Genomic DNA, 23,334 nt, shown 5'->3' on the forward strand with positions numbered 1-23,334 from the left:
CTTCAAAACATCATCTCGGAGTTGTCAAAGTTCGTCTCGTAGTTGGATAGTAGAGTAGTTGAATAAGAAACTTCATCGAATCTTTCTTCTTGCTGCAGGAGTGGACCAATATGATCCACCATTACGGAACAGCCTTGCTATTTTGGTAGCGGATCTTGTGTCAGTGCAATTGAACTTTGGTTTCAATCAGCTCCTCGCTTTAGCGATGATAGAATCAACATCCTGTAGCCTTCTCACGTCCGCTTCAATCTCTTCTCCCTTGATTTCAGCCTCCTCAACCTTACGCCCCACTTTAAGTCTTGCATTCTTCAGCTTCAAAACATCATCGGAGCTTGTCAAAGTTGTCTCGTAGTTGGATAGTAGAGTAGTTGAATAGGAAACTTCATCGAATCTTTCTTCTTGCTGCAGGAGTGGACAATATGTCCACCCATTAATTCGGATGCAGCCTTGCTATTTTGGTACGGATCTGTGGTCAGTGCCAATTGAACTTTGGTTCTCAATCAGCTCCTCTGCTTAGCGATGCAGAATCAACATCTGTAGCCACTTCTTCACGTCCGCTTCAATCTCTTCCTGTATTTCAGCCTCCTCAACCTTACGCCCCACTTGAGTCTTGCATTCTCAGCTTCAAAACATCATCGGCTCTGTCAAAGTTCGTCTCGTAGTTGGATTGTGAATACTTGAATAGGAAACTTCAACGAATCTTTCTTCTTGCTGCAGGAGTGGAATATACCACCGCTTAATTTAATGCCTTCTTGCTATGTTTGGTAGCTGTTGAGTAGTTGGGGCGCAATCCCTTGAACATCGCACGTTTTTTTCTTTCTCTCTAATCAAATCTCTGCTTCATTAATGGTATTGTTCACCTTAGTCTGCCTCCTCAACGCGTCTGTTTGATCGCCCCGTTTATTTTGGCAGCAGTAACCTTCCCTGCACTCTCGTTCTTGTCTCTTCAGCGCATAATCTGTTTCGAGATTTTTTAAATTGGTATTGTAGTTGTACAAGTACTTAAATTGACCAATCGGAGCAGCCAGGCACTTGCCCACTTCGAGAACAGCACTCACCACACTCGCAATACTCCAACGGCGGCAAGTTCAGCCATTTCACAACTTCTTTTTTCCTTCTTCACTTCTTTCTCAGGTTAGAAAAATACAGAAAATATAACAAGTGCAAACCAATAAACAGAAAAGAGTGAGGGAAATGCTGAAATATTTTTTTTTTTTTTTGAAAGAAATAAGGAAAAGGGAAAAATAGAAGAAAATAAAACAGAGAAAGTAACAAGGCAACTGCAAACTGAAATAAAGTTAGGTGAAATAAGAAGATCTTTTTGTTCTTTTTTCCAAACGAAAAATAGAAAATGGGATATGATTCTTGTGGTAAACAAGAATAAGGGAACAGGAGAGGAGTGAAAAATCAAGTGATCTGGTCTCAGAGTAAAAGTATTTTAGCGGTATCTGAAGGGGTGAGGAGGTGTTTCCGCTAGGATAGTGTTTTTGCGTGATTTCTGAAAATGAGAGGATGGAAGAAACTGCGAAGAAGAAGAAAAAGAAAAAGAGAGAGAACACTGTGAACCATAACCATATGATGTTTGGTAAACAAGAGATATGTACCTATTGCTCCCGCAAAATGAATTTGCTCTGAAATTATGAGTATGTTTTCTTGGAAGCTTAGATTATTTGAAGTGAATTTTTCACTTCCCACCCACCAACCTTTCACCATTCCTCCCAACTTCCGGCAATTGCCAAAAATCTCTTCTATGATAGAAAGCGTAAGTTTTGGTAATTTTTCAAGCTTCAAAAAGGTTACCTGTGGAAAGGCAAAATCAACAACAGCTTTTGACTCCTTCTTCGCAAAAATCTCCTCTAAAACCTTACAATTGCTTATTTGAAGACTTGGAGAGTGGAGAGGCTTTTGGCTACAGAAATGGAAATGCATATTTATATTTTTCTACACTCCTTGCAGTTTCAGCGTGTCAAGGAAGACATGAATGTTGGAGTTGTTGGATGTCCCAAACTTTCAGAACTAGTAACTTTCAGTTCCCAGCCATCAATTGGATAAAAACCTGAAGTCAAAGTAATTGATGTTGCAATAGTTATCCATCTGAAAAAAAGTAATAATGATTATTTTATGGATTTTTTTAGAGGACATGCCACATAGTCTTACACCAGGTGTTCTTTTTGTTTCATCATGCGATCAAGCAGAAAAGGCATTTATCAATTTGACCGAAGTTCATCATAGATCTTGCGCTGAAGTATTTTTTTTACCGTTACTGTCATTTCCCCCAACAAATTTGAAATCCCCAGAAAAAGACAACCAAAAGGGAGCAGAGCCTATATTTCACTTACACATGTGTTACCCACATGACAAATAAGTCTCATAAGAAAAACATAAAATATATATAGAGCGATGCAGAGGTTAACATAATCAACTCTTTTTGTTCCACTAGAAGTGGCGTGAGATTGCTATCATCCTCTGAGAACATTTCAGCAACGTAAACTTTAACCTTCTTGCAAATTTGTCATTCTTCTGAGGGATCTAGATCCATATTTAATTCCAACATTCTGGAACATCGTACGTGCTGCACCACTCTTTCGCATTTATATTCGGACTCCATAGCCGTGTGAGTTTCATTCTTGGATCATGTGCACACTACGCGCGGGCTGCCACCACCATCATGCAGCGTTCGGATTAGAGGTTTCCCCCCCCACCCCCTTTTTTTTCTGGGTTCCTGCTCGGTTGTCCCCCCCCCCCCCCCCCCTCCACAGATTCTTTTTTCTTCCACCCGTGTTGGGTATTTTTTTTTTTCCCCCCCTGTTCTTTTCCCCCTTTTTTTTTCCCCCCGTGCCTGTTTCTTTTTTTCGTTTTTTTCTTTTTTTTTTCTTCCCCCCTTTTTTCCGCCGGTTCCTTTCCTCCCCCCCCCCCCCCCCCCCCCCTTTGCCCCCCCCCCCCTCCCCCCTTTTTTTTTTTTTTCCTTTTTTTTTTTTTTCTATTACTTTTTGTCCCCACCCTCTGCATATTTATTTTGCCTTTAAAACAAGAAGCTTCAGGCAAACCCCCCACAGTTTCGTATCTTCAAGATCGTTGATTCTACAACCTGGTTAGCTGTTTACCGACAAGGCCTTCTGGTCTGCCTTGGTTCCTTAACCTACGTCTCCCCACACACCTGAATACTTTATTATTTTCCCCCCCTTTTCACTTTTTTTGTTTTATTGTTTCAGTAATCTTTCCTAGTTGGGATAGTTGCTTGTCCACTATTCTGGCCGCTCCACCCTTACACACTTGTCGATCTCTGTTTATCAGTATTACTAAGTTTGCTAATCATTCCTATCTACGCACTTAGCCAATACCTTTCAACACTTTTCTGAGGTGCTATATTTCTTTTTTTGTTTTACAATTGTTCGCAGCGCAATCCCCACCATCATGATTATTTGTATTTTTCAAGCTAAGGATTTTTAGTTCTCCACACATCTTCCAATATAGCAATATCTTCAATTTTGTGATCTTCTAAACACAAGTTTGAAGATTTGCAAAAGATCCAGAGTGATGATGGCAATGACGATTGTTGGATTTTAAATAAATTTAAAACTTTAAGCTTTGGCATCACCGCGAAAAACTCCTTAAGGATTCTGAAAGAACCCCCTTACTCATTAAAAAAATTCAAGTTCTGGAAATCTATCCTTCAGGCGATAGTTGAGTAATAATGTTATTACCAACTACAGATATCATGTGCATTTTCCAAGTGTTATCTTTATCCTTCCATTCGCTTTCAACGTCATTCTCTTTGTGAACACATGGTGATCTATATCACATGTTATAGCAATATGCGAACAAACATCATGCATAGAAAATCTTTCTTCGGTAGAACCATCAAGTAACAAGCAGGGTCTTTGAGTTCTTGACCACTAAATCTAGTCTATTTCTGTGCTTGCTCTATTGTAAGGTAGCTCCTCAAGTTAACCCAAACTAAAGTATTCTTGAAATAAGTCTGAAAGGGAAGTGTTATTTTCCATTAGACTAGAAATTATGAAGTTTTCTTGAGCTCATCATCTTCTAAATAATCATAACTCAACTTAATCTTAATATCCTTTTCTAAAAGTCTTGTGAACTTTGTTGGAGAAGGAGTTCTTAGTACTCGCAAAGCATCTTCCCATTGAGATTTTTGTCCTTGTTCCTTAATGCTTTTGCTATGGTACAAATGAATAGGCAAACCTCCGCATTCTTTGCATACATCATTTGATAAAGAATTCAATTCACAGTTTGAATAACATACCTGCACAAGAAGCTAGGATTATACTATTACATGTTCTATTCACATGCCTTTGGTTTAAAAACAAGAAAAGTTTCAAGTGTTGTTATTTTCCTAGCTATATATATAAAATAAAATTATGAAAAAAAAAAATGGGAAAAAAAAGAGATCTAAACTATGTTTGGGTCTTAGTAAGTTCTGTCAGAAGTATGTTTGGGGCCATAACTATTAACTGTCGTTAAACGAATTTTTGTTTGGCCCAAGAATTATGATAAGAAGTGTCTATGTGAATAAACTTAAAAAATTAAAAAAATATTCAGTTCTCATTACCGTGAATTTAGGCTGAAAATAATGGGAGTTTTATGCTAAGCACTATAATTAACACGGCGTCTAATAAAACTAATACAAATATTATGAATTAGTTTAAAGCATGCATCTTAATGACTATGCTTAATTTATCTCCATCATGTATAAAGAAGTGTAAAAAAATTCAAAATAGAAGATTGAAGATGTAGAAAAAGGAATTAAAGGGATCTAAGGTGTAAAAAATTCTTACTGAAGGTCGATTAAATCATATTTATGTAAAAATTTATAATTGGAGGCTAGCAAGATAAAGATAAGTGGTCAACTAGTGTCACTCAAAGTTTTTGAACAACATCTTAAAAGCAAAAGTTGTACACCAAATTTGTATATTCAAGTTTAGAATAAAGATAGGTTGACAAACACTTCTCATAACTTTCTCTCACAAACGCTAAGTGACAGTTTACAATTGGTCAGGCAAAAAGTGACCAATTCGAAGCTGACACGTGCGTTTGTGAGAAAGTTATGAAATTAGTTATAAGTGTAGTATTGTTAAATTTATGATTAGAGAAAATTTTATTATGTTTATATACACACCACTTACACAATTTATCAGATTTTTAAATTACTAGTTTTATTTTATTTGAAATATTGGGTGAGGTCTGTAACTGTACTGTTGGTTTTAAAGGGAATAGAGGTTATGAAATTAAAAATGAGAAAGCAAAAACAAGGTTATTCGACTATTTTTCAAAGAATCAAATTAAAAAAATGAACAAAAAGAGAGAAAAGATAGGTTATGAATTTAAAAGAAGAAAATTATGGCTATTAAGTAACTTTTAAAAAAAAAATCAGATTAAAAAATGAATAAAGAGAAAGAAAAAAATGAGTTACACTAAAAGATAAAACAAATTATATTTGGAATTACCTTTCTAACCCTTTACATTTTATTTAAAAGAGGCAATTAATTATTTCCCTTTTATGCCACATGTCAAGGGCAAATAGGGATTTCATTGCTATACCATTGTTAGGAATTAGGTGTGGAAAGTTTAATGGCTAGCTAACTAGCGGCGGGGTTTTTTGTTAGTTATAAATCAAGGGGGCTTTGGAATTAGCTTAATTTTAGGGGATGACAGAAACCCAAAAAAAAAAATAAACCCAAAAAAATTAGAAATTTTAAAAGATCCACACCCCACTTTCCCACCAATGCTACACAGCAGGCCCAATCCCTTGGCAAGCCACCCAAAGAGCCATTTTCTTTTCTGTGGGTTGTGAAGGCAGTCGTTGGTTGAAGATGGGGTTTTGGCTTTTAATTATTGCTATTATTATATTTAATTATCACATTATAAAAATCTAGACAATACTGAAATACCCTACCCTGTTTAAATAATATACGACTATTAATGATAAGACCTAACCGTTAATTTTGATTTATTGGACCAAACTTACTTGATCTAAAACCTCAGAAAATAGGCCTAATTAGAATTGTTTCAGCATTAGGAAATTAAACATAGAAATTTGATTTTCAGAATACTTAATTAGAATAAATAAACTTATGTCCCTAAGCCAGCACTACTATTCTATCAATGGAGTAATTTTACAGATTTTGAAAATATTTCATGTTATTACTATTTTTAACTTTTTATTTATTCACATCAAACACAACCCAAATTCAAATTAAAATGGTTATAACAATTACTGCCATTTTCTTGAATAAGCTCCAAGATTCTCCTTCGTTTAAAGTGCCCATCCCGAAATGATTGTGGAACCCATCTTCTCCAACGCCGTCTACATTTCTTGGTGTAGCAGTATGTTTACATCCCCCATGATCCATTTTAGAAGGAATGCCGATAGTCTTGAGATCAAGTCTTCCCAAATATTGTCTAAAATTAATAGGATCTTTTTAACCGCTATTCCATCTCTATAACCTACTTGCTCTTTCACTCTCATTATGAATTCAACGCCTAACTTATTCGCAATTTCTGTTTGAACTTTTTTACATCCAAAGTTCTGTTACCTGTAAGACGAGAAAAATATTATGTCAGATCAAGAACAATATAAAAGCAAATTACGGAAACATACATCCTCATATATATGGGTAAAGTCTAATCAATTTCACTCAAATAAAATTAATCATAATAATTTTCACTCTAAATAATAATTAAATAAAATAAAATTCCTAATATAACAAAATGAAACCTCTTTAATTAGTTTAAACATTACCCACAAAAACGATATCGTTAAAGAGCTTACCTTCCGGCTTTCCTACAACTTCTTGCAAAGCGTAGTCTTGCCAAGAACCCCATACCGTAAACCCCGATCATGTAGACATTTCATCATTTAAAGCATCCCATACATTCTTCTCAACGGAGGTTCTTGATTCGAAAACCAAATATTTTCGTCAGATCTAAACCGTATCTCCGGTGGATAGTGGATAGGAAACTTGATCAATCTCTCATCTTGCTGCAGGAGTGAACAACATATTCTCCTTCAATTGAATGCTTTCTGCTATGTTTGAAGCGGGTGATCCAGTTGGGGCACAATCCTTGAAACATCGAGGGTTGTTTTCTTTCTCTTCAATCAACTCTTCGCTTAATAATGGTATTGTTCACTTTACTCTGCCAGTCCTTAACACTCTTTGATCTCTTCCACGTTCTTCAGCAGCAGCCACCTTAACCTGCCATCTTCACTAATATTCTTAGGTTCTTAACTTCATTTGGAGATTGTCAATGTTTCTTGTGTTGTACAAGTACTTAAAGGACGCCCAATCGGAGCAGCCAAGCAGTTGACAAGATCCAGAACAAACTCGCGATTCGACCATTTTCAACACTTTTTTTTAGAGAAAGACAGTAAATGTCATGATTAAAACAGGAGAACTAGGGTGCAAACTTTCAAATTTGAAAAATACAAGAGGATCTGGTTTCAGAGTAACAAGAGGTGAGAGAGTCTGTGAATGAAAGTATCTAGAGAGAAGAAAACTGAAGTGAAAGGGAGATTGTGAATAATTGAAGTCCAACTATAAGGTGGAAGAAAACAAAAGATGAGAAATTAAGACTATGACGAGACGTTGTTTAGATAGGAATAATGTCTTCTTTAAAGATGTGTACAATCAAACTAATACCGATAATTGTGAAAAATATGTCATATTATTAAAGAGAAAGGAGAACAGGTAGATTAAAACGAGTATTCAAAAATGGATGCATACAAAACTAAGACTAAATAATACATCTAACCATTCAAAACTTCTATATAATTATAACGATGGACTAATTAATTAGATAACTAATTTTATTATACGAGGAGGTTATAATTAAATGAGGTATAATTACAAAAAAAATATTTTATAATTCATATATTAGTGTACAATATTAAGATTTTAATTCTGTTAATAGTATGGAGAGTTTCAATTCAGCGTTTCAATTGCAAGTACAATTGAAGTGGATGAGGAGAAGCAAGAGTCTTGTAGAATTGAGTAATCAGATTCGACAACTTCACTACATTAATTAAATGGATATTAATATATTCTTTAATCATCCAAATGAGCAACAAATCATATATGTTTTAACAGAAGAATAAATCATTGCTACAATTAAAAAAGAAAAGAAAGGAAATAATTATGAGGAGATAGTACGAAAATATAAAAAGTTTCATACCAAGAAGCTCTAAACATGCTTGAGAAGCTAGAAATGTTTTGGCTTCAACAAGAAAATGTTCATGCTAGTGAGTAATATACCCACAAGTTAAAAAATGTGGTAACAACTCTAAAGTATAACTTATTGTCCCAAAAAATTTTAGATAAATATTTTATTTTATCTTAAATTTTAATGTAATATAGCATATATTTTTTTACAATATACATATAATTATTACTATGTAGAGAAAACTTTCCTTAAGACGGGAATTAGAAAAATTATAACTTATTACAATGTGGAGTTTATTCTTATTTATAACTATCCCAAATTGGGAATATAATTTTTGATGACTATGTAGAGTTTATTCATATATAGAGTATCATTATAAAGAGGTTTTACTGTATAAATAAATGTAAACCACGTATTCTCACCAAGGTTTAGTGAAATCTTAAGTTGATAGTAGGGGATTGTATTTATTCCAGAGTCTCACTTTTAAACTAATATTGTTAGTGATTATTAGAGGTGGTCAGAAACAATGAGTGAGATCGATAAATGAATGTATCGATTTTGTAGATGAGGTTGTGAGAGTGCAACGGTGGTCTCGAGAGTGATTTTAGACTTTGGAATTAACTGGAAAAAGCCAAAAATTGTTGGTCTGGATGTTGTTAACATAAACCATTTTTTACTATCATGAGCCCGTCTTCTACTAAAAAAAACGTTAGAGCACTTTAGTGTACTAACGTGCATCGTGCATCATGCTAAAAAGTTAAGCATATGTTAAAATAAAAGAAATGACATTACTTTAAGAGTAAAAATCTGGAATAAATACAATAAGAGATATTAACTTAAGACTTCGCTAAACCAAAGTTGTAAAAATTATGTCATGATTATTGGCAATAGTTATAAAAATTATGTCATGATTATTAAAGGGAGAGTATTCAAAATTGGAGGCATTCCAAGACTTAGCCTATATATTAAAAGTTATTAAGAAATATAGTAATATCATACTCCGAAAACATTTTCACTAACTTTTTCTAAAAAACGTGATATGTCAATTTGTAATTAATCAATTCGTAATATGTCTCACCTCTATAATCACGGATCCCGTCTGATTAAATGCAAACTGATCAATTATGAACTATTACATCAATCGTTTGTGAAAGAAAATTATNGTTGTCACGTCGGAGTTGTGAGAAGAGGTTATGGATATAGTATTATTCGTACTAAATTATTACTCTTTGAATCCAAGTTTTAGAAAAAGGTGAAGCATAAGTCATTACGAGACAAGCTACAATAATCTTAAACTAAGCTATAGTTTATTAAAAACAAACGAAAAATCAAGTCTAGTCGTGGTTCATCTTTTATTTCTTCAAAATACTCTTAATGTTAATAATAAAGTTTCAATCGCATCATATAGTACCGTTAGGATCAAATAGAGGATTTATACTTGTAAGAAAGAATGAGTTTTTAAATATTTGGGGTGTATTAAAACGTTAAATATCCTTTTCGGTAATTACAACTTAAAAAAAATATATAATTAAAAAATATTTTTGGGGTTTAAAAGGAAATTTGATGGAAGTTAAATAACCACTCTATGAGAGGAGAGGGCTGGATATCGACCCCATCAAACTTAATTCACGCAAGCCCAACTCTACGAGAGCATGCTAATGTGTGTCGTGTTATAGTAAAAAGCAATGACTGATGCAATATTATTTGTCAAATTTTTTTAAAAAATATTAATATATATAATTTTTAGATTTTGACGTACTCTAACTGAAATATTAAGGAACAAAAATATTAATACGTAATTAATTTACCATTAGTTTTTATTTTCTCTTATTCTAATAGAAGTTTTTAGATGCGTCTATGGTAAAAAATTAAGATTATGTCATAATTATCGAAGAGAAAGGGAATTAAAAGAGAGTATTCATAATTGAAGGCACACAAAGACTTAGGGGGTGTTTATCTAAGCTTATAAGCTGGTCAAACTTGCTTATAAACTCTAAAATTAAGTTGACCTGTTTGTTTATAATTTTTTTAAGCTTATAAGTTGAGCTTATAAGCCAAAAAAAAAATAAGTTGGGGGGGAGATATTTTTTTTTTTCTTATAAGCACTCTGTTTATAAGCTAGTTTAACCAAGTATATTACCACATTATCCTTGTTTAATTTTAAAATTTCTTAGTATACCCTTGTTTAATGTAGTACTATTTTTAGTTATTTTATAATAAAATATACTTATAAGCCACATTTTACCAAACACGTTAACTACTTATCAGTCACTTATAAGTATTTTAACCAAACACGTAATTGTTTAAAATTTCAAATGCTTATAAGCTAAAATTAGCTTATAAATACTTGTTGTTTATAAGCTAATTTTCATAAGTTCAGATAAACACTCCCTTAAAAATTATTAGAAATATCTAAAACAAATTAATATTAAAAAGAGAAAAGTCAAACCTGGCCGGCAGCAAAAGTGGGTCCAAGAGTGAGTGCGATTTGAAGTGGACCCCAATTTTAGTAGTCCGAATGGACCACATTAAACGCTCACCGTTGGCTACTAACAAAAGTCGCAGTGGGTGGTCTTGTTTTAGACAATTATTTCAAGATAAAAGGACATTTACCCACTCTGGTGCATCTACAAGTTTCTCACTTAATTAATGGTTTAATAAAATAATTTTATTTATTTTATAATTTTAAAAGTGTATTTTATTTAATATTAAAAAAATAAATAATTTTGTATTGAGTTATTTAACTTAAGGATATAATTGATATTGTATTTATATCAGAATTAATTATTTACTAAATATATAATACTAGAATGACTCATAATTTTCATTGCGACGATCTGTGTCAATTTAAATTTAATACAAATTGGACAGATGTGGTGATCCACATGCGCCCAAGCACAATCTACGAGGTGGTTGGGGGTTAACAGCTGTCTTGCACTAAATTTATTAAGGACGTGTCACATTCTGGATGGTTTCTGTTTCCATAAAGCCTGATCGACTAGTTAAATCATCCATGAGTCGGCCTTATTTTTGATGCATAACAGGTGGAAGCCCACCATTTGGGCTTAATAATTGACCTGCGTCCAGGAGATAAAAGTTATCCAGTAGAAATTGATTATTCTGTGTAATTAGGTGATTGCATCATGGTTTTTTCTCAAGGAAAAGAGAGGTAGACTGTAGAGTTAATTAATTATACTTTATTATTCAACAAAAAATGTGACCACTTGGGCATCAATAATGACCTGTGGTTTTAGCGACCATTTATTTAGGAGTATTGGCATTCGAACTCAAAAGGTAATCTAAGGTGAAGTAAATATTGGTTTAGTTGGGTTTTACGTTTACAGTAAGCGTTCTTCATCGAAACTAGTGATGTTAACTTAATAATGTGGGATGTAAAATATAACCTGTAAAGTGTTTATTTTAATTAATGAAAAGGGGCTTTGTGGATCTATTTGAACATTTGGATTAGGTAGTTTAAATTCAATTCTGAAGATACTTACGAGCACGCCTTTAGAGAATTCATACTGTGGGAAGGGGCTTTCCATGAACTGCTTCACATTCTGCTTCCAGGCTCAAGTTTTATATCTCACAATCTACCTTAGGCAATTCTAGCCAACCCTGAGCAAAAACAGGCAAAATGATATAATTTTTTTTTTTTTTTTTTTTTTTTGTGGAAATTTCATGAAGACATGGTGTTCTGGAGGTTTAAGCTTGGTAACATCAAGTAGGAATTGAGTATTCTGTATATTACTTGGTTGCATTAAATGTTCATGATTTTTTCTCAAAGAAAAAGGACGGGTAGACTGTAGAGTTGATTAATCATACTTTACTATTCAAAAAAAAAAAAAAAAAAAAAGTGAGAAGAGATTGATCTACACTGGAGGAAACATTAAAGGAGGAAGAGAAGGAAAGATGATGAAGGCATTTAAGTTCGAGTAATGGTATATTAAAAACCTCTCTATAGTCTGTAGTAGAATTGTAGGTGGTAGTTTAATTTAATTAATAAGATTATGCGAAACTCATAAAATTTATTATAAATTAATTAATTATAAACTATCACATTAGAATGTGGGAGAATATTATTAATATAGTATTCTTTAAGTTTAGCTGACTCAGGCTGATTCTACATGGTGTGGAGGTGTTGTGAGGGTGTACATTTTGAGCAGAAGAGATTATGACAAGAAGTGTTCACATAACAAAATGGGAAGGTAAAGAAGACTTAAAAGTCATTGGGCATGTAATAACAAAAATCTTATTTTTTTAGGATAAATTTGGTTTAAGGAATATTGTATTATTGGAATATTATATTAATATTCTCGCCTGTTTTTCTTTGAAGATGTGAACAATTAAATTTATTGCCAATAGTTGTGAAAAATATGTCATCATTATAAAGAGAAAGGTTGATGAAAAGAGAGTACACAAAATCGGATGCATATAAAGACACAGACTAATATCTAACATAAATAACGAGGTTTAGCGAAATTTTAAAGTTACTGTTACTCTAAATTTTCACTTTAAAATAAAATATTAGCAATTATTAGAGGTGGTTAAAAACGGTATGTGAGGTCGATAAATGAATATATAAGTTTTGTCAAGAAGATTATAGAGAGTAAATAGTGCTCTCAGAAGTGATTTTGAACTTTAGAATTAGTTTAAAACCAAAAATTATCAACATAGATACTATTATGTGAAAATTTTTCTATTTGAGCCGTCTTCTATTAAAAAAAAATCGACTATTTTAGTTATATATGTTCATGTTATAGTAATAAACTAAGAATATGTAAAATAAAAAAATCAATGTTACTTTAAGAGTAAAACCCTGAAATAATTAAATCCGATATCAACTTAAGATTTGGTTAGGCCGAAGAGGTAAAAATTATGTCATGATTATTAAAGAGAGGCAGATGAAAGGAGAGTATTCAAACTTGGAGGCATTCGAAGACTTGGACTATATATTAAAAGTTATAAAAATATCTAAATAAAATTAAAAAAGGAGAAAAGTCCAACCTGGCCGGCGGCAAAAGCGGGACCAAGAGTAGGAGCGATTGGAAGTGGACCCTAATTAATAGTCCATAACGTGGTTTAAATGGAACACATAAAAGCTAACAAAGGTCCCAGTGGGTAGTGTTGTTTTCGACAATTATTTCAAGAGAAAAGGATTTACCCACCCAAGGTTTGGTGAATCCATAATTGTCTAGCAATAATGTCACGGACATTCATTATTACTATTAATTTTCGATGTATACAACATTCAATCAAACACAGTCACGTTAAAAAATAACATATTTGTGAATGAGTATTATTCAATAATTATAGACACATATTATATTTTTGAATACTATTCATTATAAATAATGGGGTCTATCAGAATAAGAATAGACTCTCTCAATATTATATAAACAAGACAAGAGTCTATTTTTTCTAGATGGGTGTTCACCTCATAAAATACTCATTCATAAATTTTTTAAAATAAAATAATAAACGTTTATCGATATTATATGATTGGTGTCTAATTAGCATATAACGAGTTATTCAAGTTTTGGTTCGTGTATGCCCCTTGGATGCCACTGCTTCTTACTAAGAAGCTAAAGTCCAGAAGATGAGGCCAAAGTTCCAAAGGAATCTATCCTAAGTCGGTCTGGATACGGCTTTGTCACTCTTGCTTGTATTCTTGTATGCTAGCCATCCAATAAAATGCAGAGCCACACATAGCTTCTATAAAAGAGATGGGTGGCTATCCATATCAGATGAAAGGATCTATTTTTTGCTTAAAATTTTATGAACGGACATCCATAAAAGTGGAGTTATTATAGGAAATTGATCCCATCTATATAATAAGATGTGAGTTTATTGTATTCGTGGATGCTCGTTCATTGTAATGAACACACGGCCACCATATAGACGATCATTCATTCACAGAAGACAGTGTTATGTTTCTAACATGGCCACATCTGATGGATGTCACATACGCGATACAAAATCGATGCAATAATTGTGTTCGTAAAATTTGAATTCTCTAGCCGTGTTTTATAAATTACAAATTTCCACCTAATTTATGGTGCAAAAATAATTTCATTTTAAGTTTTATAATTTTGAAAGTGTATTTATTAATATAAAAAACAATAAATAATTTTTTTATTGAATTCAATTAAGGATATAATTGATAGTGTAATTATATGAGAATTAATTTTTACTAAATGTATAATATCAAAATGATAAAAAATTTAATCATAATTCAGTGGTTTTTTTTATACAATGCTATTGCATCGAAACTCTTAATTCTTTTCCTCCATAAATGTAATGTCTGAGTGGAACTCCCTTTAATAACATTTTTTAATAAGAAATTAAGAGAATTTATTTTATAAATGATACTTTAGAGGTGGGTGTGGGGCACGGAGGGAATAATTATTAGAACTAATTTTGTTTTACATTAATTTTATATTTAAAATAATTTTTCCTTTTTTCTTTTTAGAGGTCTCAAATAGTCAAGTAAGTTGGATAATATTAAATTATAGTGTAACACAGTGTTCGCACGATATGCAATATTATATATGTACTATCAATAATCATTCGTAGAATTGTATAAGTATTAGTATTATTTAAAAAAAAAAAAAAAAAATCCAACCCTCCCATAACAAATTCTTGGGTTCACAACTATATATATATATATAGGACACTATGAGGATTTAATTTACATTTTAATAAACCGAAGTAACCGCAAATATGAAAGAACCAGCTAATTAATAAGAATTACCCTGTGTTTCAAGTACTAGCATTTTGGCTTTGACTTAACAAAATTTTTGTTTGATCATTAGTTGATTAGTGTAACTAAATAAAAAATTATCTAGAAATGATAAAAATGCCCCTCCAAAATAATAAAAATATGCATTACTAAATCAATACTACTATAATTCGAGCTCTTAACTCTATACAATAGTAAACCCCATAAGTGGTATGATGATAAAAAAATAAAAGAAAAATCTAACATGATTCCTAAGTTCGAGTCCCCACGTTTCTAATAGAGATGACCATAGAAGCTTTACCTGATCAGTAGTTCCAAGATCTTAGGAGATTAGTTGAGGTGCGCGTAAATTGACCCGAACACCCTCGATCATTAAAAAAAAAAAAAACACTATATTAGTATAATTTGTGCACTACATTTTTCATTATTTTAAAGGGATTATCATTTTAGTTTAAGGTTCATATAAATAACCATCTGGTTATCAAAGAACCAAAATGCTAAAATTTGAAACAAATGTCCTTAGATAATATAGGAGATCGAAACCGTAGGAGCAAAAGAAAATTTACTCCAAAAAGGCAAGTGAAAGCATTTAAATAATTAAAAATAAAACTCTCTCTAGGGTAAAATTATGAGCGTTGAAGGAATCTTCAGCGGCTCTTTAGTATTAATTTCTTTTTTTGTCATTTAGATAAAAAACAAGGCACTTATACTGTGATTAACACTAAAATAAAAAATGGAGATAATATCCTCACAATCTCTTCTCACTAACTTTCTCTCACAATTCGACATGATAACTCGCAATTGGTTAATTCGTAATAAATCCACTTGTTAAATTAGATTGACTAATTACGAGTTCAATCTCTTCTCCCTTGATTTCAGCCTCCTCAACCTTACGCCCCACTTTGAGTCTTGCATTCTTCAGCTTCAAAACATCATCTCGGATCTTGTCAAAGTTCGTCTCGTAGTTGGATTGTTGAATACTTGAATAGGAAACTTCAACGAATCTTTCTTCTTGCTGCAGGAGTGGAATAATACCATCCCGCTTTAATTTGAATGCCTTCTTGCTATGTTTGTAGCTGTTGATGTAGTTGGGGCGCAATCCCTTGAAACATCGACGGTTTTTTTCTTTCTCTCTAATCAAACTCTCTGCTTCATTAATGGTATTGTTCACCTTAGTCTGCCACTCCTCAACGCTCTGTTTGATCGCTTCCCCGTTTATTTTGGCAGCAGTAACCTTACCCTGCACTTCGTCTCTTGTCTTCTTCAGCGTCATAACTTCCGTTTCGAGACTTTTTAAATTGTTATTGTAGTTGTACAAGTACTTAAATTGACCAATCGGAGCAGCCAGGCACTTGCCCACTTCGAGAACAGCACTCACCACACTCGCAATACTCCCAACGGCGGCAAGTTCAGCCATTTTCACACTTCTTTTTTCCTTCTTCACTTCTTTCTCAGGTTAGAAAAATACAGAAAATATAACAAGTGCAAACTCAAATAACAGAACAAGAGTGAGGGAAAATGCTGAAATATTTTTTTTTTTTTTTGAAAGAAATAAGGAAAAGGGAAAAAATAGAAGAAAATAAAACAGAGAAAGTAACAAGGCAACTGCAAACTGAAATAAAGTTGGTGAAATAAAGATCTTTTTGTTCTTTTTTCCAAACGAAAAATAAGAAAATGGGATACGATTCTTTGTGGTAAACAAGAAATAAGGGAACAGGAGAGGAGTGAAAAATCAAGTGATCTGGTCTCAGAGTAAAAGTATTTTAAGCGGTATCTGAAGGGGTGAGAGAGGTTTCCGAGTGAAAGTGTTTTTGCGTGATTTCTGAAAGATTGAGAGATGGAAGAAAACTGAAGAAGAAGAAAAAGAAAAAGAGAGAGAACAGTGAACATCAACCATCTGATGTTTTGGTAAACAAGAGACTCGTACCTTATGCTCCAAGCAAAATGAATTTGGCTCTGAAATATGAAGTGAATTTTCTTGGAAGCTTAGATATTTTGAAGTGAATTTTTCACATTCCTTCACCACCAACCTTTCTAAAATCGGCAATTGCCAAAAATCTCTTCTATGATAGAAAGCTGTAAGTTTTGGTAAATTTTCAAGCTTCAAAAAGGTTACCTGTGGAAAGGCAAAATCAACAACAGCTTTTGCTCCTTCTTCCGCAACAATCTCCTCTAAAACCTTACAATTGCTTATTTGAAGATCTTGGAGAGTGGAGAGGCTTTTGGCTACAGAAATTGGAAATGCATATTTTATTTTCCTACATCCGTGCAAGTTCAAGCGTGTCAAGGAAGACATGAATGTTGGAGGTTGTTGGATGTCCCAAATCTTTCTAGAACTAGTAACTTTCAGTTCCAAAGCCATCAAATTGGAGAAAATAACCTGAAGTCAAAGATAATTGATGTTGCAATAGTTACTCATATGAAAAAAAGTAAATAATTGATTATTATGGATTTATAGATGACATGACATTAGTATTACCAATGTGTCTTTTTGTTTCATCATGAGATCAAGCATGAAATAATGGAATCAATTTGACAGAAGTTACACAGTATAACTATTGAAGAGAAGTACTTAGTAATGAAATTTAACAAAAAATTTAAATCACCAGAAAAAGAAACCAAAAAGAGAAGAGCATATAATTCAATATCACAATTGTGTTAACAAATGAAAATAAGTATAAGAAAAAATAAGAATATATAATAGAGCAGTGCAAGAGGTTAACAATAATCAAACCTTTTTGTTAAAAAGTGGCGTGAGATTGTTATCATCCTCTGAAAATTCAGCCAACCGTAAAAGTTCAACATTCTTGAAAATTTGTAATTCTTCTGAAGAGATGCTAGAATCATATTTAAATTCCAACATTCTTGAACATTCGTAATTGCGCCAACCGAAAGACCATAGTAATTCATAGTCCATCCTTGCATAACGGGACCAATCTCCTATTGTTATTTTGCACCTTCTAAGCTCTTTAAAAAAGAAGTCTTCAGGCAACATCTTGTTATCTTCAATATCGATTTCTAAACTGGTTAGCTGAGACAAGTGCTTCAACTCCTTGAGTTCTTCAACCTTCCACTGAATACAACATCCTTTCATATACAATTCTTCTAGTTGGGATAGTTTTGATATCACATTTGGCGCAATAACTTGTAACTGCACACAATTGCTTAAATCCAATAACCTTAGCTGAGTCAATCGACCTATTTCTGTAGGCAACTCCTCAAGATTAGAATTTTTCAAGCTAAGGATTTTTAGTTTCTCTAGCTTTCCAATAATAGCAATATCTTCAATTTTGGTATCTTCTAAACACAATGTTTGAAGATTTGTCAAAAGATCAAGTGATGATGGCAATGACGATTGTTGGATTTTAAATAAATTTAAAACTTTAAGCTTTGGCATCACCGCGAAAAACTCCTTAAGGATTCTGAAAGAACCCCCCTTACTCATATAAAAAAATTCAAGTTCTGGAAAATCTAATCCTTCAGGCGATAGTTGAGTAATAATGTTATTACCAACTACAGAGATCATTGTGCATTTTCCAAGTTTATCTTTATCCTTCCATTCGCTTTCAACGTCATTTCTCTTTGTGAACACATGGTGATCTATATATCCACATGTTATAGCAATAATGCGAACAACATCATGCATAGAAAATCTTTCTTCGGTAGAACCATCAAGTAACAAGCAGGAGTCTTTGAGTTCCTTGACCACTAAATCTAGTCTATTTCGTGCTTGCTCTATTGTAAGGTTAGCTCCTTCAAGTATACCCAAACTAAAGATATTCTTGAATAAGTCTGAAAGGGAAGTATTATTTTCCATTAGACTAGAAATTATGAAAGTTTTCTTGAGCTCATCATCTTCTAAATAATCATAACTCAACTTAATCTTTAAATATTCCTTTTCTAAAAGTCTTGTGAACTTTGTTGGAGAAGGCATTCTTAGTACTCGCAAAGCATCTTCCCATTGAGATTTTTGTCTCTTGTTCCTTAATGCTTTTGCTATGGTACAAATGACAATGGGCAAACCTCCGCATTCTTTGCATACATCATTTGATAAAGAATTCAATTCACATGTTTGAATAACATTACCTGCACAAGAAGCTAGGATTATACTAATTACATGTTCTATTCACATGCCTTTGGTTTAAAAACAAGAAAAGTTTCAAGTGTTGTTATTTTCCCTCTAGCTATATATATAAAATAAAATTATGAAAAAAAAAAATGGGAAAAAAAGAGATCTAAACTATGTTTGGGTCTTAGTAAGTTCTGTCAGAAAGTAATGTTTGGGGCCATAACTATTAACTGTCGTTAAACGAATTTTTGTTTGGCCCAAGAATTATGATAAGAAGTGTCTTATGTGAATAAACTTAAAAAATTAAAAAAATATTCAGTTCTCATTACCGTGAATTTAGGCTGAAAATAATGGGAGTTTTATGCTAAGCACTATAATTAACTAACGGCGTCTAATAAAACTAATACAAATATTATGAATTAGTTTAAAGCATGCATCTTAATGACTATGCTTTAAATTTCATCTCCATCATGTTATAAAGAAGTGTAAAAAAATTCAAAATAGAAGATTGAAGATGTAGAAAAAGGAATTAAAGGGATCTAAGGTGTAAAAAATTCTTACTGAAGGATCGATAAAATCATATTTATGTAAAAATTTATAATTGGAGGCTAGCAAGATAAAGATAAGTGGTCAACTAGTGTCACTCAAAGTTTTTGAACAACATCTTAAAAGCAAAAGTTGTACACCAAATTTGTATATTCAAGTTTAGAATAAAGATAGGTTGACAAACACTTCTCATAACTTTCTCTCACAAACGCTAATGTGACAGTTTACAATTGGTCAGGCAAAAAGTTGACCAATTACGAACTGACACGTCGCGTTTGTGAGAGAAAGTTAATGAAATTAGTTTATAAGTGTAGTATTACTGTTAAATTTATTGATTAGAGAAAAATTTATATTATGTTATATATACACACACACTTACACAATTTATCAGATTTTTAAATTACTATGTTTTATTTTTATTTGAATAATTGGGTGAGGTCTGTAACTGTAACTGTTGGGTTTTAAAGGGAATAGAGGTTATGAAATTAAAAATGAGAAAGGAAAAACAAGGTTATTCGACTATTTTTCAAAAGAATCAAATTAAAAAAATGAACAAAAAGAGAGAAAAAGATAGGTTATGAATTTAAAAGAAGAAAATTATGGTTATTAAGTAACTTTTAAAAAAAAAATCAGATTAAAAATATGAATAAAAAGAGAAAGAAAAAATGAGTTACACTTAAAAGATAAAACAAAATTTAATATTTGGAATTACCTTTCTCAAACCTTTGACATTTTATTTAAAAGAGGCAATTAATTATTTCCCTTTTTATGCCACATTGTCAAGGGCAAATATGGGATTTCATTGCTATACCATTGTTAGGACTTAGGTGTGGAAAGTTATAATGGCTAGCTAACTAGCGTGCAGGGGTTTTTTGTTATAAAATCATAGGGGGCTTTGGAATTAGCTTTAATTTTAGGGGATGACAGAAACCCAAAAAAAAAAATAAACCCAAAAAAATTAGAAATTTTAAAAAGACCACACCCCACTTTCCCCACAAATGCACACAGCAGGCCCAATCCCTTGGCAAGCCCCCAAAGAGTCCATTTCTTTTCCTGTGGGTTGTGAAGGCAGTCCTGTTGGTGAGAGATGGGGTTTTTGGCTTTTATTATTGCTATTATTATATTAATATCACATTATAAAAATCTAGACAAATACTGAAATACCCTACCCTGTTTAAATTAATATATCGACTATAATTGATAAAGACCTAACCGTACTTTTGATATTATTGGACCAAACTTTACTTGATCTAAACCTCAGAAAATAGGCCTAATAGAATTGTTTCAGCATTAGGAAATTAAACATAGAAAATTGATTTTAGAATACTTAATTAGAGAATAAATAAAACTTATGTCCCTAAGCCAGCACTACTATTTATCAATGGAGTAATTTTACAGATTTTGAAAATATTTCATGTATTACTATTTTAACTTTTTATTTACACATCAAACCACAACCCAAATTCAATTAAAATGAGTTAAACAATTACTGCCATTTTCTGAATAAGCTCCAAGATTCTCCTTCGTTAAAGTGCCCATCCCGAAATGATTTGTGGAACCCATTTTCAACGGTACATTTCTTGTTGTTAGCAGTAGTTACATCCCCCATGATCCATTTTAGAAGGAATGCCGATAGTCTTGAGATCAAGATCTTCCAAAATATGTCTAAAATTAATAGGATCTTCTACCGCTATTCCATCTCTCATATAACCTACTTGCCTTTCACTCTCATTATTGAATTCAACGCCTAACTTATCTGCAATTTCTGTTTGAACTTTTTTACATCCAAAGTTTCTGTTACCTGTAGACGAGAAAAAATATATTGTCAGATCAAGAACAAATATAATAAAGCAATTACGGAAACATAATCCTCATATATATGGGTAAAGTCTAATCATTTACTCAAATAAAATTAATCATAATAATTATCCTCTAAATAAATAATTAAAATAAAATAAATTCTATATAACAAAATGAAACCTCTTAATTAGTTTAAACATTACCTCACAAAAACGATATCGTTAAAGAGCTTATCCTTCTCGGCTTTCCTACCAACTTCTTGCACAAGCGTAGTCTTGCCAAGACCACCCATACCGTAAACCCCGATCAGTAGAATTATCATTTAAAGCATCCATACATTCTTCTCAACGGAGGTTCTTGATTCGAAAACCAATAATTTTCGTCAGATCTAAACCGTATTCCGGTGGATTGGGATAGGAAACTTGATCAAATCTCTCATCTTCGCAGGAGTGGACAACATTTCCTTCAATTGAATGCTTTCTTGCTATGTTTGAAGCGGGTGATCCAGTTGGGGCACAATCCCTTGAAACATCGAGGGTTGTTTTCTTTCTTCAATCAAATTCTGCTTCAAATGGTATTGTTCACTTTACTCTGCCAGTCCTTAACACTCTGTTTGATCTCTTCCACGTTTCTTCAGCAGCAGCACCTTAACCTGCACTTCTTCACTAATATTCTTCAGGTTCTTAACTTCATCTTGGAGATTGTCAATGTCTTCTTGTAGTTGTACAGTACTAAATGGACGCCCAATCGGAGCAGCCAAGCAGTTGACAAGATCCAGAAAAAACTCGCGATTTCGACCATTTTCAACACTTTTTTTAAGAGAAGACAGTAAATGATATTAAACAGGAGAACTAGGGTGCAAACTTTCAAATTTGAAAAATACAAGAGGATCTGGTTTCAGAGTAACAAGAGGTGAGAGAGGTCTGTGAATGAAAGTATCTAGAGAGAAGAAAACTGAAGATGAAGGGAGATTGTGAATAATTGAAAGTCCAAATATTAAAGGTGGAAGAAAACAAAAGATGAAGAAATTAAGACTATGACGAGACGTTGTTTAGATAGGAATCTGTCTTTCTTTAAAGATGTGTACTATCAAATCTAATACCGATACTTGTGAAAAATATGTCATCATTATTAAAGAGAAAGGAGAAAGGTAGATTAAAAGAGAGTATTCAAAATTGGATGCATACAAAGACTAAGACTAAGTAATAATATCTAATACATTAAAAACTTCTATATAATTATATCGATGGACGAACTTATTAGATTAACTAATTTTATTATTATGAAAATGTTATAATTTAATAGAGGTGTAATTACAACAAAAATTTATTTTATAATTCATATATTAGTAGTACAATATTAAGATTTTAATTCATGTTTTCATAGTCTTAGAGTTTCAATTCAGCGTTACAATTGAAGTGGATAAGGAGAATCAAAGAGTCATTGTAGAATTGAGTAATCAAATTCGACAATTTCACTACATTAATTAAATGGATATTAATATATTCTTTAATCATCCAAATGAGCAACAAATCATATATGTTTTAACAGAAGAATAAATCATTGCTACAATTAAAAAAGAAAAGAAAGGAAATAATTATGAGGAGATAGTACGAAAATATAAAAAGTTTCATACCAAGAAGCTCTAAACATACTTGAGAAGCTAGAAATGTTTTGACTTCAACAAGAAAATGTTCATGCTAGCAAGTAATGTACCCACAAGTTAAAAAATGTGGTAACAACTCTAAAGTATAACTTATTGTCCCAAACAATTTTAGATAAATATTTTATTTTATCTTAAATTTTAATGTAATATAGCATATATTTTTTTACAATATACATATAATTATTACTATGTTGAGGTAACTTTCCTTAAGACGGGAATTAGAAAAATTATAACTTATTACAATGTGGAGTTTATTCTTATTTATAACTGTCCCAAATTGGAAATATAATTTTTGATAACTATGTAGAGTTTATTCATATATAGAGTATCATT

At 32.2% G+C, this 23,334-nt stretch overlaps 2 protein-coding genes across 2 annotated transcripts; both read right to left on the minus strand.

Annotated features, from left to right (window-relative positions):
- Positions 1-513: 513 nt before the first annotated feature.
- Positions 514-16,709, minus strand: LOC116112288 (probable disease resistance protein At1g61310). The gene is made up of 2 exons (XM_031398444.1): positions 15,780-16,709; positions 514-564 (listed from the first exon to the last, which is right to left on the minus strand). Exons 1-2 carry the CDS (start codon positions 16,335-16,337, stop codon positions 514-516), a joined length of 609 nt encoding a protein of 202 aa, XP_031254304.1. The 5' UTR covers positions 16,338-16,709.
- LOC116112289 (probable disease resistance protein At4g27220) lies at positions 16,684-21,627 on the minus strand. The gene is made up of 5 exons (XM_031398445.1): positions 21,539-21,627; positions 21,136-21,329; positions 17,655-19,006; positions 16,951-17,300; positions 16,684-16,768 (listed from the first exon to the last, which is right to left on the minus strand). Exons 1-5 carry the CDS (start codon positions 21,625-21,627, stop codon positions 16,684-16,686), a joined length of 2,070 nt encoding a protein of 689 aa, XP_031254305.1.
- Between the last annotated feature and the right edge of the window lie 1,707 nt (positions 21,628-23,334).

This window comes from Pistacia vera, unplaced genomic scaffold, assembly GCF_008641045.1.
Source record: "Pistacia vera cultivar Batoury unplaced genomic scaffold, PisVer_v2 Contig66, whole genome shotgun sequence".
Classification (NCBI taxonomy): domain Eukaryota; kingdom Viridiplantae; phylum Streptophyta; class Magnoliopsida; order Sapindales; family Anacardiaceae; genus Pistacia; species Pistacia vera.